This window comes from Paramisgurnus dabryanus, chromosome 5, assembly GCF_030506205.2.
Source record: "Paramisgurnus dabryanus chromosome 5, PD_genome_1.1, whole genome shotgun sequence".
Classification (NCBI taxonomy): domain Eukaryota; kingdom Metazoa; phylum Chordata; class Actinopteri; order Cypriniformes; family Cobitidae; genus Paramisgurnus; species Paramisgurnus dabryanus.
The window spans coordinates 40,148,495-40,169,769 of record NC_133341.1 but is presented as its reverse complement, the minus strand read 5'-3'; the positions used below and the strand labels follow the sequence as shown (position 1 = coordinate 40,169,769).

At 34.7% G+C, this 21,275-nt stretch overlaps 2 protein-coding genes across 3 annotated transcripts; both read left to right on the top strand.

Annotated features, from left to right (window-relative positions):
• The first annotated feature begins 709 nt into the window (after nt 1–709).
• hepacamb (hepatic and glial cell adhesion molecule b) lies at nt 710–10,446 on the top strand. 2 transcript variants are annotated; one of them, XM_065284132.2, is made up of 7 exons: nt 710–922; nt 3,822–4,163; nt 6,091–6,372; nt 6,464–6,557; nt 6,632–6,717; nt 8,722–8,792; nt 9,117–10,446. In XM_065284132.2, exons 1-7 carry the CDS (start codon nt 835–837, stop codon nt 9,447–9,449), a joined length of 1,296 nt encoding a protein of 431 aa, XP_065140204.1. In that variant the 5' UTR covers nt 710–834; the 3' UTR covers nt 9,450–10,446. The 2 variants fall into 2 exon arrangements, with proteins under 2 accessions (XP_065140204.1, XP_065140205.1); XM_065284133.2 differs by having other exon boundaries at nt 712–922; nt 6,635–6,717; nt 9,117–10,445.
• Nucleotides 10,447–14,191: 3,745 nt separating this feature from the next.
• On the top strand, nt 14,192–19,951 carry ccdc15 (coiled-coil domain containing 15). The gene is made up of 10 exons (XM_065284131.2): nt 14,192–14,665; nt 14,899–15,048; nt 15,335–15,502; nt 15,592–15,708; nt 15,781–15,963; nt 16,079–16,180; nt 16,257–16,360; nt 17,187–17,381; nt 17,853–18,001; nt 19,739–19,951. Exons 1-10 carry the CDS (start codon nt 14,474–14,476, stop codon nt 19,837–19,839), a joined length of 1,461 nt encoding a protein of 486 aa, XP_065140203.1. The 5' UTR covers nt 14,192–14,473; the 3' UTR covers nt 19,840–19,951.
• The last annotated feature ends 1,324 nt before the right edge of the window (nt 19,952–21,275 follow it).

Sequence of the window (21,275 nt, the reverse complement as noted above, 5' to 3'; positions counted from 1 at the left end):
GGTATTTTTCTTTTAAAAATAATATTTTTTTAGCAGAAAGCTGAAATAATAGCATTTTTGTGAAGGAATTTAGTTAAAGATCAGATTCAGAACAATTATAAAAACATGTTTGTATTTGCACAAAAAGCTTTAAACATTCCAAAGACAAAGGAATGCATGAAATTGCATCATATGACCCCTTTAATGTTTATTAATGATGCATATTGTTCAAGTTACTGTACGGTAGTTCATTGTGCATTAACTAATGTTAACAATTACAACATTTAATTAAAAAAAATGTGTTGGTAAATTCTGTAATTTACATGAAATAATAAATAGTAAATGCAGAAGTATTGCTCATTGTAGTTCATGTTAATGCACTGACAAATGTTAACATATACAACCTTATTGTACATTTTCAATGATCAAATTAAGCTTGGCTAAAATATATTTTACGCATAATGAATGTTTTATTTACTCAAAAGAACATTTGTGAAATACAATAAACAGTGAGGCCATGAAGCAACAACCCCCCAACACACAAACACACACATTCAATATATTCACCAACCCTCCTTCTTCACCCTTATATATCCAGACTAACTCAATGACTTACAAACATGCCATCATGATGCCATGATTGTGTGAATATCTGTACACGTGCAAGCTTGCGTGTGTGTGTGTGTGTGTGTGTGTGTGTGTGTGTGTGTGTGTGCGTGCGTGCGTGCGTGTGTGTGTGTGTCAGCAGCATAACATAGCCCAACCCTTAAGGAACCACAGTACTCTGAGTTAGGGGACGTGCTAACAAATAATGATGTTAATTGTTTGAGGAAGACTGTGAAACTTCAACCCAATATGAAGGCAGAAAACGAGGCTTTTCCTTGGGCATCGGTCACTTTAGCAGCACCAATCTTCTTAATCCTTGTAGTTCTGATTCCTTCAGGTAAGAGGAGCGAATTCAACTTATTGAATGACCGTGTTTGTATTATTGGCTTTTCCAAAAGCTTATACTTCTTTTTATATTTTTATGTTGTTCATTTTAAATGTTTTAAATGTTTACAATTGTATTTCAAATGTTTAAAGCTGTGAGCATTTTTGTAATAATGATATGGACAGCATTTTTATAGTTTTAGGGCCTATATGACTTGTTTTGGTCCGCCTTAATGTAATCCTTTTGATTCAATTCAATTTTTTTTTATTAGTTTAATGTCAATCAATTTATTTTAGCTGAGAAATAATTTTTTACAGTGTATTTAATGTTGTATATTATCTTTATGTGTATATTTTCTGTACTTCTGTATTGGTTCTTTATCTTTATTTCATTCTATATCTTACAATTCACTGCCTACAGTTTAAAAAAAAATTAAAAGAAATTTAAAAAATGTTCTCTAAAAATTCACCTTAGTGAAATAAATTGTGAATATCCAAATATGAAATATGTGTCAATATCAATATCCGCTATGCAACTATACACTGTAAAAAATCATGTGATTGATAAGTCATATCAACCTATGTTTACGTTCCTTTAACTTATCAACTTAAGATAAGCAATTTCAAGTTGTTTCGAGGTTGACAGTGTATTATTTAAAGTTTATTAATATAACAGTATTATTTAAAAAGTTTAATACTGTCCATACTGCCAGGGAACAAAGCAGCACAAAGACTGTGAGTTACAAGATGCACATTTCAGTATTTACAGCATCATGGAAACCTAGTGCTATTATGCATCGAAACTAGTCTAGAAGCTGTTTGTGTTGTACAATTGGCCAATGTTGTCATCTGTATTGTCACATAGCCCCATGTGTCACTTTTCATCTGATCACCCTGATTGTTTGTTGCTCTGTGGGTCTTTTTTGTGGCCTGCTAGGGAGGAAATTAGGCCAAACAATCCAAGCTTTTGTGTGCTCATCTCTACAGTTACCAGGGAGATGGGCGGTTTTCCTCCTGGTTTGTTGGTTAGGGAATCATTAAATCTTACATTACATTTCATTAGATTGCATTGCAATAGATCACTCTAACTTATTTCGAGATATTGCACTTATTTCTGTCACAAAATAGGTTTTCAAATTCAAAAAATATGTGACGCAGTGTAGCTGGCAACTTAAAATATTAATTTATTAAAGCAAAATATGTGCACAAATTGCACAAACAAAATGTAAATAAAACAAGCTACAAATAGAACCTGAAAGACAAGGAAGGTAACATCATTTCAAATCTGTTATGTCCTCCGAAAATAAAGACCTTAACGTTCGTTTGTGCAATCTTTTTATTATGACGTAAAGTTACGTGTAAGGGACCAGAGCCCTCTAGTGGCCAAGCACTGTATTACAATCAATGGTTACGTTTTAAGTTTTTTTTGTCTTATATGTCAGATTAGACATCGGTGGAGGCCGGTGACTTATTTTCGATGCCGCACTATGCAAAGTTCGTCAAAACATGTATTTAGCCCGTCATGTGTTTGGCTTGTTATATCAAAATATCTATTCAGTGCATCATGTGAACCTATGTGCATCATGTGTCTCTTTTATCATAAAGCCTTTCGACACGTGTGCAGCAGACATGTATTTGACATGATGTATGATGCACATAGGTTCACATGACAATCCAACACAAATCTTTTGAATTCGCGAATTTTGAATAATTAATGTTGAATAAAATACTATTAACCCTGCCGGTTTCAATTGTAAATCATATTCCAGTACATGCCATCATTGCAAAAATATACCCCAATATATATATATAATTTTATACCCATATATATTAAGTTTCACCTGCTGCCGGTAGAGTTGCTAATGGACAAACGACCAAAACAATCATATGGGTTGGAGGATAGGTTGGTTATTCCCATTGTGTCAGTACTTCTTTAAACGTGCTGTAAAGGGCTGTAAATTTTATTTACACCGACAAAGTAAATGCAGTCTTTCCTGTGTGTGTTGAAACTAAATGATAAGGGCAAAGCTAAACTACACACATGGATTGATGAATCATTGCTAATCTCTCACACCACTGTATATGGAAATGAAGCAATCAATAGTTCAGATAAACATCGGTCAACATCAAATTCTACACATCTACAAAAGTCATCACAAAAGTGTAGATGCACTCCACTTTTTTGAAAATATTTTTCAGCCCCCCCATAGAGTTAAATATTTGATTCTTACCATTTTGGAATTCATTCAGCTGATATCCGGGTCTGGCGCTTTCACTTTTAGCATAGCTTAGCATAATCCATTGAATCTGATTAGACCATTAGCAACACGCTAAAAAATAACCAAAGAGTTTCAATATTTTTCCTATTTTAAACTTGACTCTTCTGTAGTTACATCTAAGACCGACAGAAAGTAAACGAGTACACGATGTAACTACAGAAGAGTCAAGTTTTAAATAGGAAAAATATTGAAACTCTTTGGTTATTTTTTTAGCGCAATGCTAACAGTCTAATCAGATTCAATGGATTATGCTAAACTATGCTAAAAATGGTATAGCCAGACCCGGAGATCAGCTGAATGGATTCCAAAACGGTAAAAATTAAATGTTTAACTCTAGTGTCCCTTTAAATTATTATCTCATCATGATGTTGGATGGTTAAGATAATGTAGAGCTGTGGTCTAGGCAAAGGTGGTTATACTATCAGAAATAATGGTCAAAATAATGTTCCCTAGGTACACCTTTGTACATACAAAGTTCATTTTAGTACCTATTGGTACCAAAGAGTGCATATTAGCCTACCTCACTGATACATATTGATTTCAAAATGGAACATATTAATACATTTTAAAGGGTAGGGTTGTACTATGAAGATGTTCAAATACGTGATTGATTCAATAGTTCGTGTTTCATAGGATATGTTCAAGGGGTGAACATTACGAGTTTAGAGACTCTGATCAGAGGGAAAGTGGGTGGAGAAGCTCTGCTGTCCGTCCGTTACTCAAGCACCAGTCAGGATCCTCCTGTTATCAAGTGGCAGCTAAAGAGGGACAAACCCGTCACGGTGGTCCAGTCCATCAGCACTGTGATCATTGGTAACCTGCGGCCAGAATACAGAGATCGTATACTTGTGTTTGAGAACGGCACACTGCTGCTCCATAACCTCAGGCTGTCTGATGAGGGCACTTATGAAGTAGAGATCTCCATCACAGATGACATATTCCCTGGAGAGGGAAGCATCGAGCTAACAGTGGATGGTAAGATTTAAGCTTTCTCAAAAAAAGAAATATGAAAAACCTTTTTGATGAATTGATTTATAATCGGGACTAGGTGCTCATACACCTAGATACTTTAAATAAGATCTACTAATACCGATAGATACTGATAGTCTGAATTTTACACCTTGTTTTAACTATTTTCCCCATTGAAGAGTTATCTCGTCAATTAAGAGAAAACATTTGCGTGAAAAAAACATGTTGAGTTTTTATGGTTATCTGTAATATCACGATTTTCCATTAGATGGCGCACTAACCCAATAAAAAAAACTGAAGCAAAAAATATTTATATTATAATTTAATATTTATTAATTTTAAACTCTGTGTATGGTTTGATAATCGTTCTGAATCTGATCTCTAACAAAATTATTTTCACAAATATTTCAGTTTTTTACAAAACAAAATTATTTATAAGTTTATAGTTTATAAGCAGAGAAAAAAATTCATTTTGTGAAAATTTTGTGAAAATCGCAAAAAATGCTGTCGGATACAGAGCCCCTAAGGGGACATGGAGCTATCGCGCGAGCACATGAAACTAAATTTAAAAAAAATTCTGCACATGAAGGTTTTGCGTGAACACATGAAAGTTTCACGTGAGCACAGGAAATAAACTTTAGAATGTTTTACTCCAATGTCACCCAAGGGGCTCGCTCGGTAGGCGGGCAACTTTAAAAAAAAAAAGGCTGGCAGGGAATGAGTTAAAGTGTGTCATTGTGAAATCCTATAAGTGCTAAGTGTACAAATTGCAATTCTGTTGTCACTATCACCCAATTCAAAACTAAAAGTATTTTGTCATCTGCCGATACTGCTTATTGGCCGATATATCGGGACATCCCTACTTAAGCCCTTTTTGGATGGTAATTGTTTTTTGTTGGGATGTAAGGTGTTTTTATCATTTAAAAAGGGTAGTCAGTGATTTTATTGCCGAATCCAGAGGGTCAGTGTTTGCTAGTCTCATGTAGATGCGAATAAATAGCACAAAGTGTGAAAACCAAATTCCAATTTTGCATGCATATGATACGCCAGTCCTTCTCGTTCACTTAATATGGCGCCATTTTAAAATCTTTTGTTATCTGTTATCTTATGTATTGGTTTCTCGTTTTTTTTTCTGTTTTTTAAACCATTTTCACTTGGGTTAGATTTTAAATTTGCTTTAGGATGTCATATAGTATATAGGTTTCTCCATGTTTTTGTCTATTTTTAAGCCATGGATGCTTGGAGATGGGGTAAGAATTGGGGTTAGGATGTCATTTTATGTAATAAAAAGTTATTCTAACCTCAAACCCAAGCCACAATAGTAAAAAAAATTTAAAAGGACAAACCAATACATAAAATGACACAAAAAGATGTGCCGTATTAAGTGAACGGGAAGGATTGGCGTATCATATGCACTTAAAATTGGAATTTGGCGTATACACATCTCCATGACACTGGGTGTTTTCTCCTACCACCCGCGTAAAAATTCCTGAAAAAAATCCAATTTATGGTCACGCACTTTGCATTTATTCTGCAACGATGAAGCATCTTTTTTGCGAGCATAATAAGATGTACATAATTGAAATGATGAGATGTATGGGCACAATCTTTCATCGCTCTTCTATAGCGAGTGGGAGCTGATGTAAATAAAGAGAAGAAAATCATGAAAACGTTAAAAATGTCAATAATGAGCTGCAATGAGTGCTACACACAATTTTAAAATGTATTCAATTACACAACAGTATTCCATACACATATCATAAGTTGAAATGCATGATTTTTATCCCGGAGGAGACATGCACATTTATTTTTACAGACATCCTCACGGGCAACAATTACTGTCCAAATAGGGCTTTAGACATTTAACCTGCATTTAAATAAAATAAAATAAATTGTTAAAACAATGCTGCATAATCTGATTGAAACTTTTCAGAGCCAATCTCTAAACCATACGTCCAAATGGTGACCTCCACTGTTCTGGAATTGACTGAGAATTTCACGCTAAACTGCACCCATGACACCGGTACAAAGACCACCTACAGTTGGACAAAAGGTGGGAATCAATTATTGAATGAGACTCGTCTGATCCTCTCAACTGACCAGAAGGTCCTGACCATCACACGTGTACTAATGGTAGACGATGATGTCTACAGTTGTATGGTGGAAAACCCCATAGGTAGCATTCAAAGCCTACCAGTCAAACTTACAGTTTACAGTAAGATTTTCTCTTTTGAACATAATCATTTCAATACATTTACAATACGTTCACAATATAAATTTGCAGAAACGACCTCTTTTGTTTTCAGAAAGAAGCTCCCTTTATATCATACTGTCTACGGTGGGCATCTTTGTCCTTGTCACTCTTGTAACTGTGTGTGCTTGCTGGAGGCCATCAAAAAAGTAAGAAGCATTTTACTTTTCTGGCTTAGTGTAATGAAATCAATAAACTTGTAACTGCTAAATATTTGTATTAGCAGATCTAAAAAACAGAGGACAAAGACTATGATACCAAGAGCCATTCCCCAAAACCATCATATCCAGTATCATGACAAGCCAGAGGGTATGTTTTTAACAAAATGTGGTTCAGGAGTGCATTAATCGCAACTAATCGTTTGCAGAATAAAAGTTTTTGTTTACATCATATATTTGTGTGTATACTGTGTATAACTCTTTTCCTGCCATTGACGAGTTATCTCATCAATTAAGAGTAAGCATTTGCATGTAAAAAAAACGTGTCCCTAGTGAGGTTTTATGCTAATCTGTAATACCACAATTATCCACTAGATGGCAAACTTACCCAATATATAAAAACCTGAAGCAAAAAAAAATATTTACTAATTTTAAACTCTGTGTATATTTTTTGATAATTGTTCTGAATCCTCATTAACAAAATTCCTTCACAAAAATGCAATTATTTCAGCTTTTTTGCTTAATAAAATTTTTTTTATTATTATTTTTTTAAGAAAAATACGCATATTTAAAAGTTTATAAGCACATAAAAAATATAGATAGGATGAATTTTTTTGACGTGTGTTAGTTTATTGTTTGTTTGAAAGCAGAGGGTCTGTTCTTTTATTTGATATGTTTATATATTTTTAGAAGAAAATTTTCCTGGAAGGGATTTTGTGAAACTTTTGTAAAAATCACAAAAAATGCTGGCGGGCAACTTTTTAAAAAAATGAGATAATAATTATTTTATACCAATACCATTTTCATTTGGGTTTGGGGTTAGATTTGGGATTTGCTTGAGCATATCATATAATATATTGGTTTCTCCATGTTTTTTTTTTTCTATTTTTAAACCATGGTCGCTTGGAGTTGGTGTTAGAATTAATTTGGGTTTGGATGTCATTTTATGTAACAAAAAGTTGCTCTTACCCCAAACCTAAGCAACAATGGCAAAAAAATTTAATAAATTGAGAAACTAATTCATTAAACCAGTGGTTCTCAAACTGGGGGCCCGCGAGATGGTGCCAGGGGGGCCCCAGTTTTATGACATTTTATAAAATACATTAATTTATCATGAATTCCGTGTAATTAACCTAAAAAAATAAAGCTACTAACCAACAGCACTACTTTGTATAACTTAATATGTTTTTTGTTTAATTAAAATGTTACATTTTACAACAGTTTTTTGTCATAAATTTGTTTGGGGGGGCCGCGAAGGAATGCACCATACACAAGGGTGCCCGCACGCAGAAAAAGTTTGAGAACCACTGCATTAAACACAAAAAGATGTGCCGTATTAAGTGAATGGGAAGGACTGGCATATCATATGCACGCAAAATGTATGTATTGCACGAGTTTTCACACTTTGTGCTATTTATACGCATCTCCATGAGACTGGGCTCAATTATGTGTATATAAATACACACACATGTATAATTTTTAGAAAAAAATATATTAAGTATTTATATTAATAAATCATATAAAGTTGAGTGCTGGGCAAAGATTAATCGCGATTAATCGCATGATAAAAGTGATTGTGTGCATAATAAATGTGTGTGTAATTATTATGTATATTTAACCACAAACACATGATTTTTTTTTTTTTATACATCTTTTTTTAACTTATATATATACTATAGAATATATAAAAATATAAATATATACACACACACACACACATGTTTCTTAAATACATACATGAATGTGTGTGTATTTATATATACATAATAATTACACACAGCACACACTCATATATTATGCCAAAAATCACTTTTATTTTGTATGCGATTAATCGCGATTAATCTTTACCCAGCAGGCCAGCACTAATAAAAATGTATATACACATGTAAATATTGCTTAAATACGTATATACATGCATGTGTGTGTATTTGTATATACATAATTATTATACACAACACAAAAACTTTTATTCTGCAAACAATTAGTTGCGATTAATCGTCATGCAGCTCTATTTTCAATTCAATTTTGATTGTTTTATTTACAAACTGAGGGACGTGTCAAAATATATATGACAGAGTTTATCTTGTATCGTCCTGTCACTTTATTATATACAACGACATATATCATATTCAAGTAATATTTTATGGTTATCCAGATGATGTCATCCCAATAATGATTGATCATGAGCGGAGGAATCCTGTGTCACTCTACATCCTAAAAGAGAAGGTAACATCTAACACAAGCTCACCATTTAATGTGTTAAAATAGCCCATCGAGTGTATGAGTGGTCCATTACCTCAACAGAGCGGTCTGTGATTCAGAGAACAAATGTTGAACTCAACAATCTTGGGAAGGCTTTCTTTCCGTGTTTTACATTAATATTCATGTATTCACCCTATAGTCTGAACTGAAAGAGGTTATTAGATTAGCATATTTCTGCATCATAAGAATAGCCAGAAGACTGGAAGTATTACCACACGAAAGCATCCAATTAGTATGAAAGCACGTAGGCGTGTGCAGACTGTAAATGCATGCGCTTGACACCCTCAGGATCCTCCAGCTGGTGAACCAACGACAACATGTGAAACATGCACCTCCAACGGAAGCAGCCTTACAGCCTACAGCAGCTCGATTCCTCCTCCATCCGACTCTCTCGAGCCACCAGCACGCTCCTCTCGCAGATACCCTCGCACCCCGAGTAAATCCCCACCGGCTCACCGCCGCCGGAGGAAGGGACACAGCCAGAGTCCACCGGCTCCCTCTCCATCTCGCAGCCGGGGGTCGAGTCGCTCCTCACCTGTACCCTCACTTGTGAATCCATCCAGCCCTGCAAACATAGATGCTGACCTGTCCCGAGTCCATATGCGGCAAAGAGACTTTTGATATTAGTGACCTGCACAAATACTTTGAATTAATGTGTGTACATATGTAAATACACAATGTGAGTGGCCCCAAACAATGCATTTCAAGATTGTTTTCCTTTATCTTTTTATATTTGAACGCACTTTGTGAAACCAGTAGGTTCCCTACTACACTCTTATAGATGCCAGGCACTGAAATGTGATTATGTTGTGTTGACAAAATAAAAAATACTGTTATATCCTTTTGTTAAGGCTGCGTTCGAAAGCTTTAAAATTCCAAGGCAGGAAGGCATCAAGGCACTCCTAATCCAATGTTAGTTTTTTTACTGTACCAATTCAACCTGTCAGTAAAAAATACCAACACCGTATAAACCAGAATCTGCAGCAACCACTCAGAGCATCATTAAAACCAGCAGATCACTGCAGCATCAGCCTAGCAACCACTGAGGACACCCTAGCAACCACTTAACATGTAAACTTCCAAACTGTAAACTTTCAGAGAGTCTTCATTCGAAGCCAATATTTAGAGTTTGTTTTGACAAACTGTTTTTCTAGTTTCAGTGAATGTAAACAAAAAAGTTGAGATATTCTGTAAATAAAAATGTTAAGAAAAGTACAACTGAAATCTTTCACAGATGTTGTTTTGTGCCATGTTTCTCCTGATGAAAATCTGAGCGTTATGTAATGTTTCTAGCCAAAGTTCATACTGTTCCTGAATAGTGACAATGCTTGCTGATTCACACAAAAGACACAATAGGCTCCTTGTTGGGCATAAACACAGCCTTTGAGAACAAACATTGCAAAGTTTAGATGTTTTTATACCCATACATAAATGTATAAATCGGAGGAATAAAACACAAATGTTTCGGGAAACGCTAAAGTTATCGTATTAGGCAATGCCCAAAGTTTTAAAAATAGCATCTATAAATATACTAAAAATCTATTAAATATAACAATGCTAAATGTTTTAAAAAGTTTTAAAAGATCACAAATAGTAGCTTAACTGCAAACATTACCAAACAGAAAAGCCATTTTAACCCTCTGTTATATTCAAATTTTTGCAAAATGTTAAATGTTTGGGGTCAAATTGTATAGTTTAATTTAAAATAGTTATTTAAAAACTTTAAATAGTTTAATATATGCTAAATAACTTCAAATTGAAATGAAATTGTTAGGAAGTTAATTTTTTTATATACATACATTTCTATGAAAATATATTTTTTGTAGCATATATGTAGTGTTTATTTGGTAAAAAAGAGAAGCAGTGAAAATAATATATAACATTTTTTTTATTTGAGAACAGTTTTACCAGTTTTTCACATATTAATAGTAAAATTAGAGCAGTTTTACAGGAACACTATGTGTACTGTATGTACATTTATATACTTGGCAGACACTTATTCAAAGTGACTAAAGTATCTTCAAGTCAAAAAGAATCAAGGAAAAGTCCAAAAGTATATTTAAAGGTTTAAAAATACAATTAGCAAATTTTTCAGAGATGTCAAAGTAGGAGGGTTAAGTTACAAAAATTTACTTTTTTCTCATGTCCTTTTTAGAAACAGTCGTGTTTATATTAATTTTTTAACACCTATTATCGACAAAAGACTTGAGCCTGATATACATATTGTGCATTTTTGAAATTTGGAAGATTGTTATTATTTTACAACATTACAATTAACAAACAGTTTGTGTTGTAGTCGTTGATAATTTATTTAATTTTTGATGGTAATAAACACGGAACAACAATGAGCGGGCATTGTATTCCTAGCCGAACATAAAATTTAGAGCACATCAGAGGCGGGGCTCCGAGCAAACGGCCACCTGCTCACACAAAAACCCTACTGAGGGAACTCTCCAACCAGGTCTTTTACCATTGAATTTACCTGGGGGGTATTGCACAAAAGTAGAATTAAGTAAGCCAGGATAACAGAAAAGGCCCAGCTTGACCTAGTTTAATCAGCCCATCCTGGCTTAGCCTGTTGCACGATTGCTAAGCCAGGATGAGAACGGGCAGCTATGTCAAGCCAGGTTTAGCTAGCTAGGATAAGTGCACGTTCACGGAATTCTTAAACAGACCACAGGATCGATCACAGAATCACTGATGCAAAAATGGATAAAACTCATAAAAATTCATCATGAAACTGCAAACACTTAACTACTAATATGTGTATCTACAGTATTTGATGCAAAAAAAAAGTGTGCATTATCTTAAGAAAGCTATTTATTTCCTATAACAATTTATATTTGGTGGAACTAAACCAAAATCATTGAATTATTTTAAGATTTATGTACAGGATTTGACCAAATGAAGAATTTTTTAAAGCAAAATATTAGGAAAAGGCAACAATAAAAATGCCACCTCCTAAGAAGCAAACATGCTGGTTCCTCTGTAATACCAAGAAGCCCTCAATATGGGATCCTTCAGTGCATAAAAATGGATTTCAACCCCACCCCCAAACTAAAGCTTCCAAAATTACTAAATTTACTGTGATCTTCATGAAGTTTTCAAACAGTTTTATCATTGACATGCCATAATACACTAAATAGTATATTCTGGATTGTTGGTGAATAGCCATCATGTTCAAACAAGGCTGGTTTGGACTGGAATATTGGGAAGTAAGATGGTAAGTCCCTTGAGGGGGCCAAAATGACATCTGGAAGATATGTACTGTACGGTACCTAAAAGATGGGAAAAAGGAATCATGTCTTCTGAATGTATTTACTTTCATGCAGGACAATACACTATAGCATGCTGCAAAAAAAGCAACACTGACTATTTAAATATGGGCATGAAATAAGAAAAAAATTAAGGTACAGTATAAATATCCTCTGACCTTAGTCTCAGGAGTCTATGAAGCATCATTATATGAATGATCTGTGAGGTGGACAGAACTATAATTCATATTCAAACATCAACTCTGGGATGCAATACTAGCATCTTCAAGCGAAATAAAGACAGAAACTATAGACTTACAAGTTTAATAAATGGGAGAGTTAAAGTCTTGTCAAAAATATGCTCATATATTATTATGTAACCTCTGTTAAATAAATTATTTAATGTTTTTTTGTCATTATGTGTCCATGCAGCACATTTGACAGATATCTGTTTTGTGGATTATTTTAACACACTACATTTTGATAAAGTGCATTTTGCATAATAATTTGGAAAAGCATAATTTGCATATTTTTTAAGTATTAAAGTATCTTTTGACATTTTAAATATGTCAAATTATGTATTTAAATAGAATAACATGCACACTGTCATATAACTATTGAGATTAAAATACAATTTGTAAATTTACGGACTTTATTTTAAAAAACAAACAAAAATAGCATGTGCATAATAATTTGGACCATCCATCACTTTCAGAAAATCAAGATTAAGAACATTTTGCATGCTGGAGACTTGATTGCAGAAATAAATCTACACATAAGGTAGTGTCTGCTGACATATTGTATCGTCTTTACTAATTTTAACATTAAAAAAGTCATATATCTGGCACAGGGGTGCAATCCACTGCATCCATTGACAATAGGGAAAGCTGTAACACAAAATAATGCCTGTTTTACGGTTACTGCCCTAATGTAACACTATCTGTTCCTGTTACTTGCAGTCTTGTAGAAGTGATTTCAGTGCTAGACTGACATTTCTTAGATCACCTGAGAATCTGTACCTCTCAGTCAGATATTTCTCATGCCTTAATACTAGTCTACATATGTCCTTAATTGAAACCGCCTTTCAACTTCATCCGCCATTTCTTATATCAACATCTGCATTAATAAATGAATTCATCAAACCCCTGACAGCAGTCTTCATAATAACTAAAATAACAGTATGCATACTTAGATAAATTACAGTATATCTAGTATTTTAATGCAGGACCATGAAGTGACTCAAACACATTAATATCTAGTAGGATTGAAAGAGGAACTAGCTGATTAATCAGAAATGGTATAGTCTGCTATACCATGCTGTGGATGTTTTATGAGTCTGTGGTGTTTAGCATCATTTTTTATGCAGTGGTCTGTTGGGGAATTAGTATGAAGGTGGCAGACAGAAATAAACTGGACAAATTAATTAGAGGGGCTGGCTATGTACTTGGTATGGAGCTGGACTCTGTAATACTGTCAAAACTTAATTCAATTCTAAACAATCCCTTTCACTCACTACACAGGGTGCTGGCCAACCAGTGAAGTACATTTAGTCAGAGACTGATCACTGCTTACTAAGCATTTTAGAAGATCCTTTATACCTGTGGCCATTAGGCTGTATAATTCCTCTTTGTTAGTGCTGGGACAATTCACTATTGAAGTATTTACCCTTTTTTATATGGTTATAGTTTATTATTATTTTTTATTTCTTATCTATTAATTTTTTAATCATTGATGGGCATATAATTATGTTTTTATTTCTTTTCTTTTTTTCATTTCTATAATTGTAACATGAAAGCAATGTCCCCCTGGGATTAATAAAGTTCTTTGAATTGAATTAATCACTAGGATTAATCTTAGCCTGGTTGTTAGCCTGCTCTGGAGCAGGCTAGCTGCAAAGAGTAAATCTCCATAGTAACTTCATCTAGATTAATTTAGCCTTCCTTCATGCAACCGAGTCAGGTCTAAATTCAGCCAGGATAACTGGAAAATCCCAGCTTAATCCCTTATCTTGCTTTTGTGCAATACCCCTCTGGTGTCTTAGCCATGTTGTTTGTCCGAGCAAACAGAGCTTTTTATTGACGTTATTTTAGACGAATAAAATCAAAGCTTTACAAAGCAACAGCCAATGGAATTTGTTATAGGCGGGACTAAATGGATGCTAGCGTCATTGACAACCGGTATGATTTGTCTCGAGTTGAAGTTTTGACGCTATTTACATTTTAAAACGTGATATTTTGCGTCGGGCAAATACTTAATTTTGGCAAAACTTTGTTGTAGCTCGGACCTGACGACCGCTGTCTTGCCTTGTAATGTTGTCTGAACGCTTGCTGATAGTAGCAGCTATTAATACTACAGTATTTACCAGGGTGCACACATCGAGTGCTTAAAAAAATGAATCAACCACGAACAACTAAAAAAACGTGTTCGATAACACAAAGGAAGCTTGTAAAAGAAAACAAAAAGTTAAGTTCGGGAAACAACAGAAACGTCAAAAATGTGAAAGTTTTGGCAGAGAGGAACCCGGCTGTGGCAGCAGTGGGGGCTTGGGTAGAAAGCGGACATGAGTGTCAGGAACATCCCGAGGTAAGAAATTATAATACTATATGACTAGCATTTAAATTATATATGTGTTTGACTTTATGCAGCACTGCGCTGATCGATCTGTGTATGACGTCAAAACCGCACTTCTTTCGAATTACTCTCGCGGTACTCTGATGTCATACTTCGATCCGTCTGCGCAGCGCCTCAACGTCAAACAGCGTATAGTTCAGGCATTTATATGTGAGAAAATGTAAGTAACTTTATTTGTTTGACAGATGCGTGCCTTGCTCACAGAAGAGCTTTTAGAAGAAATCCGACGGGATAAAGAAGAGAATCTGCGCAGATTTCAGGATGCAGTTCGCCAACGCATATCTCAACAGGCTCATCTGCGCAAACGACAGCAGCTGCTGAAATCATATGAGACCGTAAGAAATTTGTGACTGGTTTAAATGTATTTTGGATATAAACAGCTGCCAGTTACTTTTTAAAATTTAAAATTTTAAAATATTAGATATGATATAAATAAACTATTTTTAGTCTTGACTGCATTCGTCAAAAAATATTTTAATTAGGAAATATTATTACAAAACAGTTTCATATGCATCTGCCAAATGCACAAGCTTTTTGCATACATTTTATCAGTATTCAGCCCTGTGTCTTTACTTTAGTGCTTATTTGTCACCTTTCTATACACTGTCTTGGTTATTTTAGGTTGAATGTGAGGGCAGAATATTGCAACAAACCAGTAAAGTTACCCAGCATCTTACAGCACAGAAAACTCAATTGCCTTCTTGGTCTCATGACCAGCTGGCTATCTGCAGTCCCAGCTCTCGCTGCTTCAGTGCTCAGAGGATGGACGCATCTGATCAACATACAAATGTATGAGTATTTACTGCATCAGAACATGAATCGTGTACTTCCATATGGAGTATTTTGCATGTAAGTTGCTTATTTATTTTACTTTTCAGGTCAGTAAAGTCTTAAAGCAGGTGAGACGCAGACTAGCCACGTGTCAAACGGTGCAAGAGGGAGATGAACTTTCACAGCTACCTGGTGGAATATGGAAAAAAACTTCAACAAGAGACGTGAGTCATGTTTGATGCATTTGAGCTGTTTTCTGTTTAGTGTTAAAGTATCAATGTCTTTGCTGTAAACAGAAAGCTGAATCACACATTTTGAGAGATAATGAGGATTGTACAAGTACAGAAGGTGCAAGTGATAAAGAGAAAAATGAGCAGGGCGTTAACAAAGAGGAGAAGATACCATTGGTATGGCAACATGATAAGGTTTCGAATTTACACCACCACAGAAGCAAGACCGTAACATTTCAAAATGATATGGTAAGATGATAAAACTTACAACAAATGACACTCATCATCATCATCATCAGATATATGTTGTGATATTATGTTCAATACTTACGATGACCTAGATGTTCATGTATAAATGTTTCAGGTCTACGAGAAGATGCAAGGGGAGCCAGATCAAACTTTTACAGACTTTAGAGCTTCCCAGGTCCTATGGCCTCGTGAGAATCAAGAGGAGCTGAAGAAGCAGGTATCTTATTCACATTATATACAACCATTTTTAAATAACAATAACTGCACAATAAATGCTAACTCAATTGTTTCAGAGGCAGTCTGAGTTCCTCATGTACCGCCGGCTCTTCATGGACATTGAAAGGGAACACGTGAAAGAGCACCAGAGGCACAGGAAACATCTGAAGAGGACGGCTAGGTTGAACTTTACCCCAAATTTCACGTGACCTTTTCTACCGCAATATCACATTGATATATTCCAAACTGACTGCTATTTTCATCTTTCTATTTTTCAGTCCTTTCCACATACTGTTTTTTCTTCTGCACCAGTCAGACTATGATAAATAGAAATGATAAATATAGTAACATGAATGACAAGTTAATGTAAAATAGCTTAGGACTAAAACAAGGACTATTACATTTAGAAATACAATATTTACGATTACAATATTCGAATGACTTCTACTGATACTGACATATACCATTATACCACGGGGCTGTTGAATGCTTTATTGTGATTGGTTAAGAAATGTTTCTTGGTTATGCATTATTTTTCGATAACCGCACACCTGACCTGTCAAATGTCTTATAATAACCACCAAAGCATTGTCTATGGTAAACCATGGTATAAGAGGAATAAGTGACTCCGGTCCTATGAATTATTTGAAAATAATGCACACCCACGGAGCACTTCACTTTGGCCATAATGCATTACCACCTTGCATTATTTTCGAATAATTCAACGGCCCGTCGTCAATTATTCCTTACATCGTTTTGCTTTTTACACGTTTTAATTGCAGGATATAACCTGCCCTGATCATCAGCTGTTTTTAAACAATCATCCAATAGTGAGGGAACGCTTTTATTTGCTGATACCAACTATAGGCCGATATATCGGTGCATCCATAATTAAAATATTGATTACTAATCATTTTTGCTAAATAGGCATTTCGGTGTTAAATACTCTGTGAAGGGATTGTGAAACAAAACCATTGAATTCATGGATAACTTTTTGTTGTGTGTAGGATTAAAAAAGAAAAAGAAAAACTCAGGAAAGCAGAGGAGATGAAGATGGAGAGGCAGCGACAGCAGGAGGAAGAAAGACAAGACATGGCAGAGAGGGAGCGTTTGATATTGGAGCGACTGAGATTAGATGAGGATGAGGCAGCAGAGGAGGTGAAAAGGAGAGAAAAGACAAAGAAAAGCAAAGAGACCAAAAGGTATGTATTGCTAATATTCAATTTATTTTTATTTATATAGCGCTTATCATAATTGTTTAATTTCTCCAAAGCAGGAATAAAAACAAGAGAAAAATCAGGATAACAAAAGTAGCTTAGTAAAGATTAAACCGTGCTAGTGAGCAGAGTACTAATGTAACATATAGAAGGCATTTCTAAGTTAAGCATATGTCAGCTGACTCACGAGGGGTTGAAAAAAATTCCTAGGAGAAAAACCATGTGGGGAAAAAAGCCCCTAGAGAGAGAGCCAGACAAAGCTGATCCTATAGAAGATATACTATATATTAAATACTATATTATACAATTTTATAGTTATTAAAAAAATTTGTATTAAAAAAGTAGGCAGGGCGATCCAGTAGTAAAAAATTGTGCACAGCATTAAAATTACAGTTTTAATTTACAAATGTGGTGTAAGTTGATGTCATGACGTATGCTGTAATGTTTCTGAGACAGGTACATTGATGCTTTGCGAACTCTAATGAAAGAGAAGTTGGACATGGATAAAGTAGATCTGCCACCTCTTTGTTCCTGTGGAGACACGTTCTGGGACACCCACCCTGACACCTGTGCCAATAACTGTGTCTTTTACAACAATCCAAAAGGTGATCTGCTTGCTTAGTGTGTGTATAAAGAAATCGTTAAATCATCTTTTAAAGGCAGAGTGCACAATGTTTGAAGGCCAATGTTGACATTTGAAAACACCTAAACAAACAGGCCCCTACCCCAATAGAATCTGGACCTTCTTTTGATAGCCCCGCCCCACACATACGCAACCCTGGCAAGGATGACGGTTAGTGGACACGCCCCTTACTGCTGATTGGCTACAAGTGTGTTTTGGTAGTCAGCCCGACTCCCTTTTCCAAAGCTTTTTTCCAAACATTGTGCACTCCGCCTTTAACTCATTCCCCGCCAGCCTTTTTTTTCTTAAGTTGCCCGCCAACATTTTTGTGAAGTTTCACAAAATGTCTTCCTGGAAAATGTTCTTCTATAAATGTATAAACATACAAATATATCAAATGGAAGAACAGACCGCTGCTTTCAAACAAAGAAACCAAACGGGGAAAAAAAGTTTAATCCTATCTTCATTTGTTCTCTTTTTATAACCTCAAACCACATTTTGAGCAAAAAACTTAATTGCTTAAAAACTTAAAAATTTAATTGCATTTTCAGATTCAGGATGATTATCAAAACGTACACAGAGTTTAAAATGTTAAATTAATTTTTGCTTCAATGTTTTTATTGGGCCATCTAGTGGATAATAGAGGAATTACAGATTACCGTAAAAACCTAAAGACGAGATAACTTGTCAGTGGCTGGGAAAGAGTTAAGAAACTTTATGATCTGTATTACTCTACCAGATTTCTACTGTTTTTAAGATACAAATAGTTTGTACATTATTCAGTACTTGAATTTTTGTCCAAACTACGAGTGACAATCAACTTTGTGTTTATTTCTACAGTGTTGCACTCACTATCTATGTTCACATGCAACTAAATAATCAATTTTTTAACCGAATTAATGGTTCCTATCTGAAAACATCTTAAGATTAACTTTCTTCAACCCTACTTAAACTTAATAAAGCATGAACTTGATGATAAACCCTTACCAAGAAGCGTTGTTCAGGGTTTTCAATTGGGATACTTTAAAACTGTTTCTGCAGGTTAATAATGTTAGGATTTTGTTCATTAGTTGTTAGGCTGGTTTTGTTACGCAGATCTGGCAACCCTGGCTGTGTGCTTGCCCAGACGTTTTATTTAAATTATATAGAATGTACCCGTAAATGGATATTTGAATTGGATTGCAACGATTAGGGTACATATAAACTGTACTATCGTAGTCTGCAATCAGATCGAATCCCAATGGATTTATCAAGTCTCGTTGAGCCAAAATCCTGCCCTATATGACTGTATACTAAACTAAAAATATGTTCTGACCGGCTGTTGAGGTTTTGTCATGGAGCATTTTGGACAGACAAAATCCTTACTGCTGGAATCTTGTCACATCTTGCCTAGTTAGGACACTGTATTACTCACAGTAGTATGACTTGACATTCAGTACGTGTGAGACCTCTGTCACAATGTTGACATCTTTTGTTTTTCCACTTTGCCTGATGTCATAAGCTATAAGTATTTTTACAAAACCTTGTGAAGTTTAATCATCCGATTAATGTTTTTACAAAATAGAATTAACTCTTTTTTTTTATTATAAGACAACAAGTAGTTTACACACATACCCTCTGACATTGGTACGATTCCTGCATAAATATAGGTGATCAGCCTACTTTTGAATCATTGTTATTAATGATTTATTTATTTATTTATTTATTTATTTATTTGCAGTGTACGGTCAAACTCTACAGTCTGTCATGCTGAGCTTTGATCTAAAGGAAGGAGGTTTTGGTCAATATGCTTCTACCTGGAAGACACCCTCTATGTTTTAGGATGTCTATATTTTAAGATTGGAGACAACCACATGTGTTACGTGTCAATAATTTACTGAGGTTTCATTTTTTATGATTGTAATTTATGTTTATGATTTAAGTTGGTTCTAAAATACATCAATGTGAAAAGATTTTTTACTTCACTTCTCTTACTTTTTTAAAAATAAAAATAAAGATTTTTTTATTGTACAACATTTGTTTCTGTTGGCTTTCTGACTATCGCTCTTAAAAAAAACCCAAAGTGTAAATATTGACCTGATTACAGTATCTGATACAGAAGTCAGTAAATGATTGACAGACAGACATTATTTCCGTCTGTGTAAATGAGGAAGCATTACATTTCATTCCAGACAGCACTGTCCCGAATTCCAGTCAAATGTTATTTTTAGTTAATCGTCATAGTTTTAGGTTTATTGTCTTTATTTGGCATACAGCATAACAATGTCAGCATTTGTTTATTAATATTCTTTAAAGGGATTGGAACATAATATTTTGCATAATAGATATTTATATTACATATAGTCGAAAACACACAAAAATAACTCTATAGTAACTGCCTATAAGACAATTTATACGCTAAATGTATGTATCCCTTTATGCCACAGGGATAAGGGGTATTACATGTCACATACACTGACTGCCAGATAATTAAAAAAAATTACATTTAAATCATTTTATTGTTAGTTCCAAATATATATATAATGTAATGATACATTGCACATTGTATTTTCCTAATAAATAGCTGCATAATATATCGTCCGTTACCTTACAAATGACCATTCTAAAACAAAACTGTGATGTCAAAAGTGAGACATGACATCATAGTTCCGCGAGAGCGAATCAAAAGCTGTGTTTTCAAATTGCTCTCGCGGTACTATGATGTCTACTACGACCAGACTGCGCAGCTCCGCGTGATATCCAACCCACCTAGGTTGTTTCTGAATCTGAAGGCTGCAGCATATGCAGGCTGCATACTTCCTGATTTATTTCAGATAACTGAGCATTACATTCGCAAGTCATAACCATGTTACAACAATTTACGATTAACTACGAATAATAGTGAACTTTACAAATGTTAATTTTCTGAAATAAGACAGCCTTGATGACAACAAATGTGGCTGCAGCAGTGAGCACCTTTGACTTTATATGGCGCCGCGAGAAACTACAGTTAGATGACGTCAAAGTACCGCGAGAGCGATTCTGAGAAGTCTAATTTCGACTCGCTCTCGCGGTACTTTAACGTCATCTGTCTGTCGGTTCTTGCAACATCTAATAAAGTTTGTAACATGTGAATAATTATGTGAATAAAACCTCATGTTTATGTGACATTGAACAAAATGTGTTTTGTACTTGATCTTGATATTCAATTAAAAAACCTAATAAAAGTATGTCAAACCGTCTCTCCCAACAAAGGGTTAATTTCATTCGGTGACGTC

Bases quoted from the DNA above. Each gene is read 5' to 3' on its own strand.
- hepacamb (XM_065284132.2), top strand. From the start codon at position 835: ATGAAGGCAGAAAACGAGGCTTTTCCTTGGGCATCGGTCACTTTAGCA. The intron at 6,558-6,631 runs GTAAGAAGCATT...TATTTGTATTAG, and splicing joins TGCTGGAGGCCATCAAAAAA to CAGATCTAAAAAACAGAGGA. The intron at 8,793-9,116 runs GTAACATCTAAC...TGACACCCTCAG, and splicing joins TCTACATCCTAAAAGAGAAG to GATCCTCCAGCTGGTGAACC.
- ccdc15 (XM_065284131.2), top strand. From the start codon at position 14,474: ATGAATCAACCACGAACAACTAAAAAAACGTGTTCGATAACACAAAGG. The intron at 15,709-15,780 runs GTGAGTCATGTT...TGCTGTAAACAG, and splicing joins AAAAAACTTCAACAAGAGAC to AAAGCTGAATCACACATTTT. The intron at 16,361-17,186 runs GTTGAACTTTAC...TGTTGTGTGTAG, and splicing joins CATCTGAAGAGGACGGCTAG to GATTAAAAAAGAAAAAGAAA.